This window comes from Pecten maximus, chromosome 9 (assembly GCF_902652985.1).
Source record: "Pecten maximus chromosome 9, xPecMax1.1, whole genome shotgun sequence".
Lineage (NCBI taxonomy): Eukaryota > Metazoa > Mollusca > Bivalvia > Pectinida > Pectinidae > Pecten > Pecten maximus.
In genome coordinates this window covers 8055130-8071973 of record NC_047023.1, presented here as the reverse complement: position 1 = coordinate 8071973, position 16844 = coordinate 8055130, and the positions used below count along the sequence as shown (strand labels likewise).

The following is a 16844-nucleotide window of genomic DNA, read 5'->3' as shown; positions in this document are numbered from 1 at the left end:
GACCAAAATGGCCTGAGTGACATCACACCTCTACAAGGAGAGGTATGTAGCGCGGGTAAAATGTTGTGAGCCATCATTGTCTCTTTGTGACATTTTATAGCAAGGTGTAGGAGGAAGAGCAGGGTTCATAGGGGCATTCAGTCGGTGAAATGAGGTTATGCTATAAAAACAAAAGTAAAAGGGAATTTTGTGTTTTTCTCAACTAGAGAAAGTTATAAACTTCACCGTACTACAACACTCCAAGACCAAAGATAACACAAAGTTCTTAGAAATAAATTTGAAAATTGTCACTTGGACCCGAAGTGTGAAAATTAATCTCTGCCAACTACTATCAATATGAGCATGTGCAGATAAGCTCACGAACAGTAACGAAAATGGCGTACATGGCTCCCCGAGTTAGCAATTAGCTATTATGGGTCAATCGGCAAGAAAATGAAGATATGACAAGAAAGCGAACATCATAAAAAATGGTATAAATATCGGCAATTAGTTAGAAAGATGGAAGAGAGTGAGGAGGCTGCGTCAGTTGAGTCGAACGCGGAAATTGCATTACTTCTGGAAAGTTCTCAACATCCTGTTCCGTTCCGTCCTGTACCATACCGTCCCTTCCCGTCCCGATGCAATATTAATAGCTAATCTCAGGAACTACTTAGGATTCGGGGTGTCAAGTTGCATCGGGGGGCATTTATGTCTTACAGATATTTTCTAGTTTGCCTGTTAACTTGATGATTCTTATGATTGTGTCTCAGGTTGAATTCAGTGACCACCAGTCTGTAGCAGAAATCAGCTTGACCATTCTTAATGACAACTTGGCTGAGCTGAGCGAGGTGACCTACATACGACTAACCGAGGTCATAGAGTCGGGTACTTCTCTTCCCGGCAGGGGAGCCACAATAGGTTGGTTATATATCATATAGCATCATTATAGGTATGACAAGCTGTGGTTTAATTTGAAATCAGTTTTCACAGGTTTACATTTGGGCTTCAGTAACTATATATGTATTTTTGATGTTGGAGAGTAATGCTATCATATTTTGTCTCTAAGTCGTCCTTTCACAATTCAAATATATTTTTAAAATAATGATTGTTAGTCAAATGAAAATATTTGGATACTGTTAATTTTGAAAGCATTTAAAAATTTTTTTTTTATATACTTTGGTATACCAAATATTAGTTTCAAAAGAATGACTACATTCTGTGACCTGCTTTGGACAAACAACCAGTGATTGTGTGGCAGAACCGGACTGGGTCGATCATCGGTGACCAGGTAGCTCAATTGGTAGAGCATCCGTCTAGTATTCGGAGGTCCCAGGTTTGAACCCTGGTCTAGCCGTACATTTTTACTACAATGGTATACTGTGACATCTACTTTTCTCTCTCTGTAGGGGACAACAACGTAGCCACCATTATAGTCCAGGCTAACGATTCACCTTATGGAGTAGTTCTCTGGGAAAAAGGAGTTGTGTTTGTCAACGAACCCAACGGGACGGATATTACAGTGGTCGCCTACATCCTCCGACAGCAGGGCATGATGGGAATGCTTCAGGTGGCATACCAGTATGTATACTCAGTAACTTGTAAACGTTTGACTTGTTTTATTGTATCAGGTTTCTAAAATGATATGTGTAATAATATTTCATGGAAGTTGTTTTGGTTGAAGATAAAGACAGATTCTAGTAAAACGACCTTGTTTTGTCTCGAAAACTATTTTTTGCTTCATTAGAACTTGGCTCTTGGATCAAATTAAAATTATTTTTATTGTTGTGTAATGATATCATAAAAAGTATGTTTTATATTCAGGACCACTGCTAACACCGGGGTATATGTGGACAAACGAGCAGTATCCGGGGAGGATTTTGTGTCCAAGCAGAGTGTGGCAATCCTACAGGAGAATGCCACCAGGGTTCCCATAGAGATCGTTGTCAAACAGGTGAGAGTGTTGGCTACTGTAAACAGGTGAGAGTGTTGGCTATTGGAAACAGGTGAGAGTGGTGGCTACTGGAAACAGGTGCTGGAAACAGGTGAGAGTGTTGGCTATTGGAAACAGGTGAGAGTGGTGGCTATTGGAAACAGGTGAGAGTGTTGGCTATTGGAAACAGGTGAGAGTTTTGGCTACTGGAGATGCAGACATTTACTTAGTTTCCACATTTAGAAGGTCTTAGTTCCCTATCAATAAAAATTGGGGGAACTACTAGATTTTCTCTCTATCCATATTGTACATAATACTGTGTATTTACTAGGTAACACCAAAGGTTGTCAGCACTCTAGTGGCTTCATTCCTGAGGAGTTTCTGATCAAACTTCACACTATGATAGAGGTATATAATATCTCAAAGAAGATCAAGTTTCAGGGATTTTGGGTCAAGGTCAAGGTCACTGTTACTATTTTGTAGAGTGTGGGCCAGTAGGGGACATGTATTGTTTTAGTAATACCCTGTATGCTTGGTCCATTTGATATCTTTTGTTGATTCTAGGATGATCTTCCTGAAGGCGATGAATCTTTCCTTGTAAACATCACTGGTGTGACCTTAGCAGGATCAAATCCACCTCCTGGGGCGGAGCCAAGTGTGAAAGTTCCGGGCAACCTCCTGTCAATCACTATCAAGGAGAACGACAATGCCCGTGGGATTGTGCAGTTCAATGTTACTACTGTAAGTTCAACTCTCAAAGAGTAATTAGACTCTAAAATATTGGGTCTGTTCCGTGCACAGGGGTATTCTCAATCCGAGTGTAAGAGTTTGGCCAGTCAGCACGAGGCTTGCCGAGTGCTGGCCAGCCGACTCTTACGCGAGGGTTGAGATATCCTTGTCCACTGAAACAGACCCATGTTGATTATTTTTCTCACATACTTGCAAGCAAATGTAAGTTTTTATGAAAGACTTTTCATTGTTCCATCTACAATGCTCCTTGGAATGTGTGTCAATTTGATAACGTCATCATTTCTGACACGAATACTCAATGCAAAATTATGATGTTATGTTATTGTAAGCAGCGTCATATAGTATGTGCAAGCAGTCTTTACCCCTCTGTGTGAGATTGATTGATTTTTTCCCTAGCAACCGTGGAATAACCCTCTGAAGTATGTGAGAAATAAACATCTCATTGCTGTCATAAAACTTTATGGTCAAATAAAAAAAATTATTGGTATGTAAGTCACTATAGTCAGAGTATATAATAAAGATTATGAAAAATGAACGAAATCATTGCAAACTAATTTCTTAACTTCTTGAGAACTTCTTTAAAAAATGAAGATGATGAAAAATCAAATCATTACATACTAATTTCTTAACTTCTTCAGAACATCGAAGGCCGCATAGATACTTATGAGGAGTTTGGAAAAAACACGACGGTGAGGTTAAAGGTCAGTAGGACAGTTGGTGCTCTCGGCCCTATTATAATCACCTGGCAAGGAGATCCTAGGGAGGCCAACATACTGGACTTTTCACCGTCCAGTGGGACTATCCGTATGGAGGATGGAGAAATGGACGGCTACATTGTTATCTACATACTGGACGATACAGTCTCGGAGCCAATGGAGGTACAGTTGGGACTTTGTTGTCTAGATAGAATATATATATTGAAAGCATTTTTTTTTTTCTTCTGAAAATCTGTGGCATCAGATCCAGGACATTTTTATCCTAGAATATTGTACCAGTAATACTGACTAACAGGGAAGTAGTGTTAAACCTATGTTGTCTGAAATACTGGATTTAATGCTTTCTTTGAAATTAAAATCATCTGTTAGGGCTATTCCATTAAAGTATCTACCTGACCCCAGGACTCCACAATAGATCCCTTCTATCCATGGTTGGTGTGCCTTCCTATTACTTCTATGTAATTTACCAAATAAATTATATAGGTGGTACCCCTTAACCAAATCTGGAGTCCTAGGGTGGAGTAGATGTTTTACTGGAAAAACCGTTCCAGTATCCACATTTTATTGATAGAAATAATCACATATGATTATTAAATAATTATTTCTCCACTTTTCAGACATTTGATGTGAAGTTAATCAGTAAAAGTGGCGGGTCAGAATTTGGCCCCAACAGAAGTGTGCGAGTGGCCATCCTGAAGAATGACTCCCCCACCGGTCTCTTCAGGTTTGTTTCCTCGGAGGTAAGTAAGAGGAATCACACTTTCTAATGTAACGTTCTGTTTTACTTACTGTATAACATTCAAAATCAGACTTGATAAACATTTGCTTGATCAGGAAATAATTTGATATTGTGTTTAAGACTGTACTGTATTTTGTACATAATTATACATTTTTATAAACCTGTATATTTGTATATATTTTATGAAATCATATTCGGGTCTGGTATCGAGAATTTTAAGGTCCTGTATCAGAAATTGAACTGAACTAAACTATGAATGAAAGTGTATGTGTTGTTTCCTGGTGTTCACAGTGGACTCAGTAAGTATTGTATTGATGATTTTGGGTGGAGTGAGTATTGTATTGTTGATTTAGCCCACCCAAAATAAAAGTATTGCTTGATAGTGAAGTTTCCAACAGTTATCTCCCCTACAATGTCACTCTGAATTACTGTCATATTCCAACTCACAGTTCACAGTCAAGGAGTCAAGGTCAGTGGACGACCCTGAGGGTGAGGTGACCTTACAGATAGAAAGAGTTCAGGGGTCAGACGGCTCAGTCAATGTACGCTGGAGACTAAGTGCTGAGGCAGTTCACGACTTTGATGACCCTCAGTCAGGCACCATCCAATTTGATCAGGTATTGGATTAATTAACATAGAGGAGATATCGGTAGTCACTCAATGTTGTGTTAATGATGAAGTTAATGGAGATTTAATGATAAAGTTAATGGAGATTTAATGATCAAGTTAATGGAGATTTAATGATCAAGTTAATGGAGATTTAATGATAAAGTTAATGGAGATTTAATGATAAAGTTAATGGAGATTTAATGATCAAGTTAATGGAGATTTAATGATCAAGTTAATGGAGATTTAATGATCAAGTTAATGGGGAAAATCTCAAAAAAGTATAATTAGATTATCAGGACTTTAGCCAAATAATAAAGAAAAAGTCAGTGTATAGATTGAGAAAAGTCTTGTACATCTTTTATTTAGTGTGTATTTCTCCATATAATCTAACTTAACATCAACAACAAAATTTTGAATCCAAAGGGGCAAACGACAAAACCAATTGTGCTGAGGACCAAAATGGATTCAGTGTTAGAGGGTGAAGAGAGGTTCCTTATCTCCCTGGTAACGGCCGACAACAACGCAGATATCTCACATAGTCAAGGTGATGCTATCGTGATTATCTCCCCTGACCCTGGGGCTAGTGGTACCATAAGTATTCTCCCGGAGTTCAGGAAAGTTTACATTGGGGAACCAGGAGAGTCAAGTCCAAGTTACAATGGCCAGGTCCAAGTTTTCATCACTAGAGGGCAGGGGATATTCGGGGCCATAGCTGTAACGTGGTCAGTTACACCAAGGAAGACGTCCACATTCCTGCAGTTGGAAGGCACTGTCCAGTTTTCCGATTTACAGCAGAAAGCTACCATTACTCTGCAGGTTAGATATTCTTCACATAATCAAAACTTTTAATTTGATTTTAATTAAAAGTCATTTATTCGGGATTTTTCAAACATTTAGTTTCAATTAATATGAAGAAATCTGTTTATCATATGACAAAAATTTGAACAATTTTGATAAATACTATTTTTATACATCCATTATTTTTATTTTTATTTTTTGGGCATGAATGTTCTTGTGGAGTCTAAAAATGATTGTATGGATTCAAAATATGTGAAAATAAGTTTGTTTTTTTTCCTTCGAAATTTTGAATGTTTGAGACTTTGGGGGCTTTTTTATTAAATTATTATCTTTTATTTTTTAAGTTTTGAAATAGGTCAGACAATTGTATTAAACTCTGTTAATGGTGACCTTACAATCTTTAGCATTTTAGTAAAATGATCTTAATCTTGTTGAATGATAATAGTTCAATAAATTGTGAAAGAGCAAATAATAAAAACAGATTCTTCATCAGATAATAATGTTAGGGACTACATATTTTTCTATCTAGGCTCAGGACGATACCAGAGCTGAACGTCGAGATACCTTCACTCTACAGATAAACTCAGCCACAGGAGGAGCTGTCATAAGTAATATCCCAGGAGAATTCTCGGCCGACATTGTATTTGTGGCCAGCGACTATCCACATGGCTTGTTTGAGTTCACCCTGCCGGAGACCATACTTGTTGACGAGGATGTGTTTAAGGTGGGGTCATGCTTTTGAAATGGATAGGGGGGGGGGAATGTAGTGTTACCTGTGTCCGTCCTGTCCCGTCTCATCCTGATGCATTGTAGCTAGCTAAATTTTTTTTTTCTTTTTTTCTGAACACTTCTATCATTATTAACACAATAATTGTAATATATCATCTTGCACACTACTATCATCATCATTTAACAATTATCATCACTACTCGCAGTCCTCCTCCTCCTCCTCCCTCCTCCTCCTCCTCCTCCTCCTCATCATCATCATTCAATCACCATCATCATCATCAATATAACTAGCTAATCTCAGGAACTGCTGATGCGATCCTCACCAAACTGTGTTTCAGGGTGTCAAGTGGCAGTAGGAGCATTTATGTCTTACAGACATTTTGTAGTTTATTTAGAAACTAAAGCAACATGAATCCGCAGTCCTTTCTGTAAAATTTAATGTTTTATCCTTCACATTGAATTTTAAGAGAGCCTATGTCAAGATAGATGTACTGCAGTTTATCTTAAACATTTAATATTGGAACTGTCCTGTACTTATTAATAAATACTTACTCAGTAGAAGTGGCTACAAAGTTCAACACTTGTTAGAATAGTGTGGACAGCATGTCTCTAATATTCTCAGGAGGGGCTACAAATTCACGTTTTAAGCTGTTAAAGCTACCTTCCCACACTTAACTATACAGACAGATGAAAAGCGTGTATAACAATAGTCTTCTTTCAAATAGCTATAATGATAAGTTTATAAATGAAATTAATGTTGAATATCTTTTGAATAAAAATCCTCTAGCAATATCTTTATGAGGGTTTTGAAGCCCTGGTGTCGCCCCTTTGAACAATTTCAAAATTTTAAAAATATTTTCTTGTTCCAGTTCGATGTAATGGTGGTACGTCGTTCAGGCCTGAATGAGCAAGTAATGGTATCGTATACCACCACCCCTGGCACCGCCCAGGACATGCTCGACTTCCTCCCAATGGCGGGCACCCTGGAGTTCCAGGGAGGCGACGACCGCAAGCCCATTTCTCTACGAGTCCAACAGGATGACCTGCCAGAAGGCCCAGAGATGTTCTATGTAACCTGACCTCCACCTGGCTTAGCAGTGCTAGGTATAACGTTATATAGGAAACCATTGGTATTGTACTAGATACCACAGTATTGGCTCTATCTCTGGGTCTATAACACAATTATATAACAGCTTTTATAGACAAACAGACTGTACATTTTTTCATTTATTTACTGAACCACTACCTTAATCAATCATAGTTAAACGTTGGAATTATTTTGTCTCCAAAACAAAGCTATATTGTGTTTACTCCGTTTCTTATTATTATTAGTATCATTCTTATTTCTTCCAATTTCTTTTGCCTGTGAGGTTTCAGACACTTTTTCTCAAAAACTGTAATGCAGATTTCAATGAAAATTTACATGAGTGGCCATGTATGACCATTTTTTTTGCTCGATTGATTAAGCAATCAGCTGGACAGAGGCCTCTGATTGGTCGAAATTTAGATATTTTCCGATTTTGATGAAAATTGGTATACAGGTGTAAATTGACATCCCAAACTCTATTGCAATATTGACTTCTTCATTTATGTCTGCAGGGATATTTTGGAGGACATATGTAAAGGTCCCTATTATAATAAGCAGTAGTTTCTGTATTTTTTGTGCCGTGATTTGTACAAGCCATTGTGACCTTGACCTTTCAGCAAGAACAATTACACACGGATCGGCGATCTACAACTGGACATGGCTCCAGCCATCGGATCTGTCCATGTCAAAACCATCGTCATTAACAAGAATGACAATGCAGAGGGCACCATCCAGTTCGACTCATCTGCAAAAGAAATGTCAAGTAGGTTATTGGGATATTACAAAGGAATGTTTTAATGAAAGTCTGCGAGTCGTTTAATTTTGTACACATGACGAGGATCGCTATTATTAGTGGATCTTTCATTGTGTAACTTCCTGCAGATTATCTGCACCAGAAAATCTGCTGCTAAAAAAAAAAAGGAGCATTTTGTACAATCATTTCTAGACAGCCCTATTGGAAAGATTACCCATATTAGGTTTACTGTAAAAGGTTACAATGATTTCAGTAACCCTGGGTATTGGAGATATATGTTGGTTTTCTGTTGAATTTCTTATCCTAATGATGGTATATCAAAATGTCATAGAAAAATATTATTATATTTTATTATGTTTGCATATTCACACCATTTTACTTTCATTAATTGAGAAAAAATTTCTAGCTAAAAAATTTTTTATAAGAAAACAGAAAATAGAAATTTTAATTAAATTAGCACAATTATGAAAAAAGCAAATTATTTTTTGTATACAAGGCTGAATTCTTATTGTGTTTTTCTTTTCTCAACAAGTTGTGGAAGAAATAGGTATGGCCAAGATCCCTCTTGTGAGACTCGGTGGAAACTATGGGAAACAAACTGTTCTCTTCTCTACCAAAAACACCACAGCCCTGGAGGGAATCGACTACAGCGTTCCCCGCCATGAAGTCACCATGGAGCAGGGCCAGACACGGGCCACCATCAACATCACAGTCCATGATGACTCTGAGATGGAACATGCCGAGCATTTCAATATCATTCTCAACAGTATTGTAGGTATGTATCTCTATGAAGAATATTAAGAATTATTATTATATAATAATTTCATGGTGAACATTTTTTAGCCCAGAATCATAAGATTGAAATTTACTATGTATTATGAAACAAGATAAAACTTGTTTAAAACATGCCTTGGTCTGTTGAAGTGCTCAAGTTTTACTAGGTCACCTGAGACGAAGTCACAACTGGTTTCTTGTCTCATCTAAACAGTCAGTCAACCATGACTAGTTTCCCCTCTTATCTAAACAGTCGATCAACCATGACTGGTTTCCCTCTCTTATCTAAACAGTCAGTCAACCATGACTGGTTTCTCCTCTTATCGAAACAGTCAGTCAACCATGAATGGTTTCTCATCTCATCTAAATAGTCAGTTAACCATGACTCGTTTCTCATCTCATCTAAACAGTCAGTCAACCATGACTGGTTTCTCCTCTCATCTAAACAGTCAGTCAACCATGACTGGTTTCCCCTCTTATCTAAACAGTCAGTCAACCATGACTCATTTCCCCTCTCATCTAAACAGTCGGTCAACCATGACTGGTTTCCCCTCTTATCTAAACAGTCAGTCAACCATGACTGGTTTCCCCTCTTATCAAAACAGTCAGTCAACCATGACTAGTTTCTCATCTCATCTAAACAGTCAGTAAACCATGACTCGTTTCTCATCTCATCTAAACAGTCAGTAAACCATGACTCGTTTCTCATCTCATCGAAACAGTCAGTCAACCATGACTGGTTTCCCCTCTTATCTAAACAGTCAGTCAACCATGACTGGTTTCTCATCTTATCTAAACAGTCAGTCAACCATGACTGGTTTCTCATCTTATCTAAACAGTCAGTCAACCATGACTGGTTTCTTGTCTCATCTAAACAGTCCAACCACCACAAATGGTTTCTCCTCTTATCTAAACAGTCAGTCAACCCTGACTGGTTTCTCCTCTCATCTAAACAGCCAGTCAACCATGACTGGTTTCTCATCTTATCTAAACAGTCAGTCAACCATGACTCGTTTCTCATCTCATCTAAACAGCCAGTCAACCCTGACTGGTTTCTCCTCTCATCTAAACAGTCAGTCAACCATGACTGGTTTCACCTCTTATCTAAACAGTCGGTCAACTATGACTGGTTTCTTCTCTCATCTAAACAGTCAGTCACCCATGACTGGTTCCTCCACTCATCTAAACAGTCAGTCAACCATGACTGGTTCCTCCTCTTATCTAAACAGTCTGTCAACCATGACTGGTTTCTCCTCTTATCTAAACAGTCGGTAAACCATGACTGGTTCCTCCTCTCATCTTAACAGTCAGTCAACCATGACTGGTTTCACCTCTCATCTAAACAGTCCAACCACCACAAATGATTTCTCCTCTTATCTAAACAGTCAGTCAACCATGACTGGTTTCTCCTCTCATCTAAACAGTCAGTCAACCATGACTGGTTTCTCATCTCATCTAAACAGTCGGTCAACCATGACTCGTTTCTCATCTCTTCTAAACAGTCAGTCAACCATGACTCGTTTCTCATCTCATCTAAACAGTCAGTAAACCATGACTCGTTTCTCATCTCATCTAAACAGTCAGTCAACCATGACTGGTTTCCCCTCTTATCTAAACAGTCAGTCAACCATGACTGGTTTCCCCTCTTATCTAAACAGTCAGTCAACCATGACTGGTTTCTTGTCTCATCTAAACAGTCCAACCACCACAAATGGTTTCTCCTCTTATCTAAACAGTCAGTCAACCATGACTGGTTTCTCATCTCATCTAAACAGCCAGTCAACCATGACTGGTTTCTCATCTTATCTAAACAGTCAGTCAACCATGACTCGTTTCTCATCTCATCTAAACAGCCAGTCAACCCTGACTGGTTTCTCCTCTCATCTAAACAGTCAGTCAACCATGACAGGTTTCTCCTCTTATCTAAACAGTCAGTCAACCATGACTGGTTTCTCCTATCATCTAAACAGTTGGACCACCATGACTGGTTTTCCTTAAAGCTTTGTAAATTTTATTGAGTAAATTCCTGTAAACATTTAAAAGAATGTAATTTCATTGTAGTTAAATATACATGTTAATGTCAAAGGTTGTAGGTGTTGGAATTAAAGTGATTTTACACATTGCATCTGAAATTGAAAATAAACAAATTACCTGTAAAATGATACTGAACGTAATGTTTACCATCTTGTGTCAACATGTTTCTAAATTGCTGATCTACATCGTGTTAAATTATTTCATGTGTATTGTGACTTGCAGATTTGCAAGTAAGGTATATGTATTTGTCACAAATAATGATGCAGTGAAAGTTAAGATAAAAATAGATTTTAAAATCATGATTTAGGTCAATTGTTGCCATGAAAATATTTGTAAAAGTTTAATGTGTATCGAGTCGTGAGATGAAAGCTACGTCACAACATTACAAAATAGAAGAGACGTCAGTAATGACTCGGTCTATTGGACTTTCCTGTTTATTATTTGTATACATTGTACCTGCGGATATCGTGATTTACCTGTAGTCACCTTGGTGACCCATGTAAATCTACCCTCCTATAGTTACCGACTTCCTTGTACATTGAGACTTAACCCGGGATTTCCGTGATACAAATATAATATGTAAATGAAGTGTATGTCATGATTTGCTGCAGGGGAATAATGCTGAAATACAATTAGATTGTTTTTATTGGGGTTGGTCTTTATTCTGCCAAGTTCCTTATGCTAATATAGGCAATTCAGCAGTTGTTTTGATGGGGTTTTTTTCCATCAGTTGAACTTATTTTAACATTCCCTGACTTTATAATGTAGAATTGTAATATGGTACTAAAGTTAACCCAATTTTTTAAACATACTAAATGCTTATGTGGCATTTAAATCTATGTTTAAGTGTCATTCATTCTCTGTAGATAATCCAGCTTCCTTCATTCTCAGTAGATAATCCAGCCACCTTTGTTCTCTGTAGATAATCCAGCCACCTTCATTCTCAGTAGATAATCCATCCACCTTTGTTCTCTGTAGATAATCCAGCCACCTTTGTTCTCTGTAGATAATCCAGCTTCCTTCATTCTCAGTAGATAATCCATCCACCTTCATTCTCAGTAGATAATCCATCCATCTTCATTCTCAGTAGATAATCCATCCACCTTCATTCTCTGTAGATAATCCAGCCACCTTCATTCTCAGTAGATAATCCAGCCACCTTCATTCTCAGTAGATAATCCAGCTTCCTTCATTCTCAGTAGATAATCCAGCCACCTTTGTTCTCTGTAGATAATCCAGCCACCTTCATTACCAGTAGATAATCCAGCCACCTTCATTCTCAGTAGATAATCCAGTCACCTTCATTCTCTGTAGATAATCCAGCCACCTTTGTTCTCTGTAGATAATCCAGCCACCTTTGTTCTCTGTAGATAATCCAGCCACCTTCATTCTCTGTAGATAATCCAGCCACCTTCATTCTCTGTAGATAATCCAGCCACCTTCATTCTCTGTAGATAATCCAGCCACCTTCATTCTCAGTAGATAATCCAGTCACCTTCATTCTTAGTAGATAATCCAGTCACCTTCATTCTCAGTAGATAATCCAGCCACCTTCATTCTCAGTAGATAATCCAGTCACCTTCATTCCCTGTAGATAATCCAGCCACCTTCATTCTTAGTAGATAATCCAGTCACCTTCATTCTCATCAATAATCAAGCTTTCTACATTTTCGTCAATAATCAAGCTATCTTCATTTTCATCAATAATCAAGCTTTCTTCATTTTCATCAATAATCAAGCCTTCTTCATAATCTTGGTAATAATGAAGCTCTCTTTATTATCATCAATAATCCAGCCTTTTCCATTCTCAGTAGAATATTGAGTAAGCTTTAAGGCTGTCATTGTAGACTTGTATGTTGATAACATGTTTTTTTTTACTAATTTACATTTAGATAATACATGTCCTACATTACTCTTTAAGTTATGGAATATCATGTTCATTTGAGACGTTGGAATGTCACAATAGGTAATCCCAGCATTAACATAATGATACACGAGGCAGGATGATCCTTGCCATCAATGATATCTTCATTCCATAGGATATAGTCATGTTATACTACCCCGTCAATACAGTGGATTATGTAATCATGTGGCAAGTGAAACCAAAACTACAGGATACAGGATGTGAATGAACTTTGATAAAGTCGTTACTCAAACACTCGGACAGAATATTAATTATTACAGTATGTAATTAAAAAAAAATTATACAAATATCAAGCCTATGAAAGTTCCCTCTTTGATGTTTAAAATCAATATTTATTTCTGTTGATTGAATACTGCTGTGTGTTGAGTCATAATCAATCAATTTAATATTTTCTATATTCCTACACAAGATTATTGACAAAACTTTTAATCTGTGAAATTGTTAATATTTTGTACAAGGCTAAAGATAAATTCCAAATTTTACTTTTACCGTCCTGTTTTTGGGATTATTGACAGGGATGGATATTATTAATTAGTAATTAGTATAATTATTAATTAGATTAACATAATCTTTCACCCCTTTGTAGGTGAGACAGGGGGATCTCAGCCCAGTCAGGGGGGGGGGGGGGGGGGGGTGGGGAGGAGGGAGGAATCTTATCCCAAGGATTGATATCCCCCTGTCTAACTCTCAATTATTTTTCTCTTACCCTGTTTATCATCTTCTTGTATCTGATATTCAAAAGAGAGAGATAGGAAAATCTCAAATCTCACAGTGTTAATATCGTGGATATCCCTGTCCAGGATAAGAGAAAGGAAGGTCTTTGATATCCAAGGACAAATACTAGGCATTAATTCCCAGACAAATCGTTATAGATTCTTCTCTATTTCTGACAGGTGGGGCAAAGTTAGGAGATGCCGTTACTGCTACAATCACCATCCTCAAGTCTGACTTTCCTAACGGTAACTTTGGCTTCAGCAGTCTGCTGACTGTTACCATGCCTAACCCGGACCGACAAATCAACCTCAATCTGACCATACATAGGACTGGTGGACTGACAGGACAACAAACCGTAGGTGTTCCTCGGGGAGGATAACATTTTACTAGTACTAAAATGAAAATGAAAATTTCTTAAAATAATATGCTTATAACTATACTTTTCTGACTGCTCACAGATTAGGTAGCTCATAGATTTCTAGCATTTCTGAATAAGATCTTGTTCCTTTTAGGTCATTTGACCCAAAGGGTCAGGATGACCTATAGCCATCTGCTGTGAACATCAGATGTGCAAATAATTTTTAACTTTAAAAACAATTCTCTTCCTTAATGCCAAATGTATGTATTCACCAAACTGCTGGACGTGTCATTTCTGATTTTTTTTTCTCTTTGTGTTGTCACATTCCCGAAATACTACTACCCATATAAAACTTTGAAAATTAAAGCCACCAGCTGGTGGCATAATGCATGTACAGACTTTATAAACAATCTATACCATAATATGATAGAACCTGCAATATCATAGGAATTAAGCGAGGTTATAAAAAATTATGTTGGTTTGACCCCTAAGGACAGAGGGGCAGGGCCTGAAACGGATAGCTTTGCTAATTTTGCTTTAAAGCACTACTCCTTTAATGCCTAAGGGGATTATCATCAAAAGTCTGAAATATCATTGGGGGAAGGCAATTTATAGTTTTTGTAATTTGACCCAAGGGGACAGAAAAATGGGGTCTTGAAAAGGAAATTACTACATAGCTGATGAGTGTGTTACGGAATGAATATTATGAAATTGAAAGAAGGGCAGTCACTTTCAAAATTATTAAGGTTCATTTGACCCCTAGGGCCAAAGAGGAGCCCCAAAATGGGGAAATTAGCTCAAGTTTGCTTTTAAATGATTTTGATGACAGTACTGACAAATAATTACTCACTGCTGGCCAAAACTGCCATAATGGAACACAAATTCTTCACAGAATTTTTAGCTCACCTGCCCGAAGGGCAAGTGAGCTTATGCCGTGGCGCGGCGTCCGTCCGGCGTCAACTTTCCATTCAAGCAACTTCTTCTCAATAACCAAAAGGCCCAGAGACCTAATATTGGGCCTGTAGCATGCTGGGGTGAAGGGCTACCAAGTTTGTTCAAATGAATAACGTTGACCTTCATTCAAGGTCACAGGGGTCAAAAAGGCTAAAATCTTTAAACAACTTCTTCTCAATAACCAAGAGTCCCAGGGAGTTGATATTAGGTCTGTAGCATGCTGGGGTAAAGGGCTACAAAGTTTGTTCAAATGAATGACCTTGACTTTCATTCAAGGTCACAGGGGTCAAATATGCTAAAAAAAAATTAGACGACTTCTTCTAAATAGCCAAAAGACCCAGGGACTTGATATTGGGTCTGTAGCATGCTGGGGTGAAGGGCTACCAAGTTTGTTCAAATGAATGACCTTGACCTTCATTCAAGGTCACAGGAGTCAAAAAGGCTAAAATCTTTAAACGACTTCTTCTCAATAACCAAGAGTCCCAGGGAGTTGATATTGGGTCTGTAGCATGCTGGGGTAAAGGGCTACCAAGTTTGTTCAAATGAATGACCTTGACCTTCATTCAAGGTCACAGGAGTCAAAAAGGCTAAAATCTTTAAACGACTTCTTCTCAATAACCAAGAGTCCCAGGGAGTTGATATTGGGTCTGTAGCATGCTGGGGTAAAGGGCTACAAAGTTTGTTCAAATGAATGACCTTGACTTTCATTCAAGGTCACAGGGGTCAAAAAGGCTAAAATCTTTAAACGACTTCTTCTCAATAACCAAGAGTCCCAGGGAGTTGATATTGGGTCTGTAGCATGCTGGGGTGAAGGGCTACCAAGTTTGTTCAAATGAATGACCTTGACTTTCATTCAAGGTCACAGGGGTCAAAAAGGCTAAAATCTTCAAACGACTTCTCAATAACCAACAGTCCCAGGGAGTTGATATTGGGTCTGTAGCATGCTGGGATGAAGGGCTACCAAGTTTGTTCAAATGAATGACCTTGACCTTCATTCAAGGTCACAGGGGTCAAAAAGACTAAAATCTTCAAACGACTTCTTCTCAATAACCAACAGGCCCAAGGGAGTTGATATTGGGTCTGTAGCATGCTGGGACAAAGGGCTACCAAGTTTGTTCAAATGAATGGCCTTGACCTTCATTCAAGGTCACAGGGGTCAAAAAGGCTAAAATCTTTAAACAACTTCTTCTCAATAACCAAGAGTCCCAGGGAGTTGATATTAGGTCTGTAGCATGCTGGGGTAAAGGGCTACCAAGTTTGTTCAAATGAATGACCTTGACTTTCATTCAAGGTCACAGGGGTCAAATATGCTAAAAAAAATTAGACGACTTCTTCTAAATAGCCAAAAGACCCAGGGACTTGATATTGGGTCTGTAGCATGCTGGGGTGAAGGGCTACCAAGTTTGTTCAAATGAATGACCTTGACCTTCATTCAAGGTCACAGGAGTCAAAAAGGCTAAAATCTTTAAACGACTTCTTCTCAATAACCAAGAGTCCCAGGGAGTTGATATTGGGTCTGTAGCATGCTGGGGTGAAGGGCTACCAAGTTTGTTCAAATGAATGACCTTGACCTTCATTCAAGGTCACAGGAGTCAAAAAGGCTAAAATCTTTAAACGACTTCTTCTCAATAACCAAGAGTCCCAGGGAGTTGATATTGGGTCTGTAGCATGCTGGGGTAAAGGGCTACAAAGTTTGTTCAAATGAATGACCTTGACTTTCATTCAAGGTCACAGGGGTCAAAAAGGCTAAAATCTTTAAACGACTTCTTCTCAATAACCAAGAGTCCCAGGGAGTTGATATTGGGTCTGTAGCATGCTGGGGTGAAGGGCTACCAAGTTTGTTCAAATGAATGACCTTGACTTTCATTCAAGGTCACAGGGGTCAAAAAGGCTAAAATCTTCAAACGACTTCTTCTCAATAACCAACAGTCCCAGGGAGTTGATATTGGGTCTGTAGCATGCTGGGATGAAGGGCTACCAAGTTTGTTCAAATGA

At 38.2% G+C, this 16844-nt stretch overlaps 1 protein-coding gene across 1 annotated transcript in view; it reads left to right on the top strand.

The window, feature by feature from the left end:
- Positions 1-7225: 7225 nt before the first annotated feature.
- The window catches only part of LOC117334177 (adhesion G-protein coupled receptor V1-like), a 58839-nt gene continuing 49220 nt past the window's right edge, over positions 7226-16844 (top strand). The window contains exons 1-4 of the mRNA XM_033893650.1: positions 7226-7354; positions 7955-8100; positions 8624-8866; positions 13717-13892. Of these exons, the coding sequence (XP_033749541.1) occupies positions 7995-8100; positions 8624-8866; positions 13717-13892 (525 nt within the window). The 5' untranslated portion in view covers positions 7226-7354; positions 7955-7994. The remainder of the gene's footprint in view (positions 7355-7954; positions 8101-8623; positions 8867-13716; positions 13893-16844) is intronic.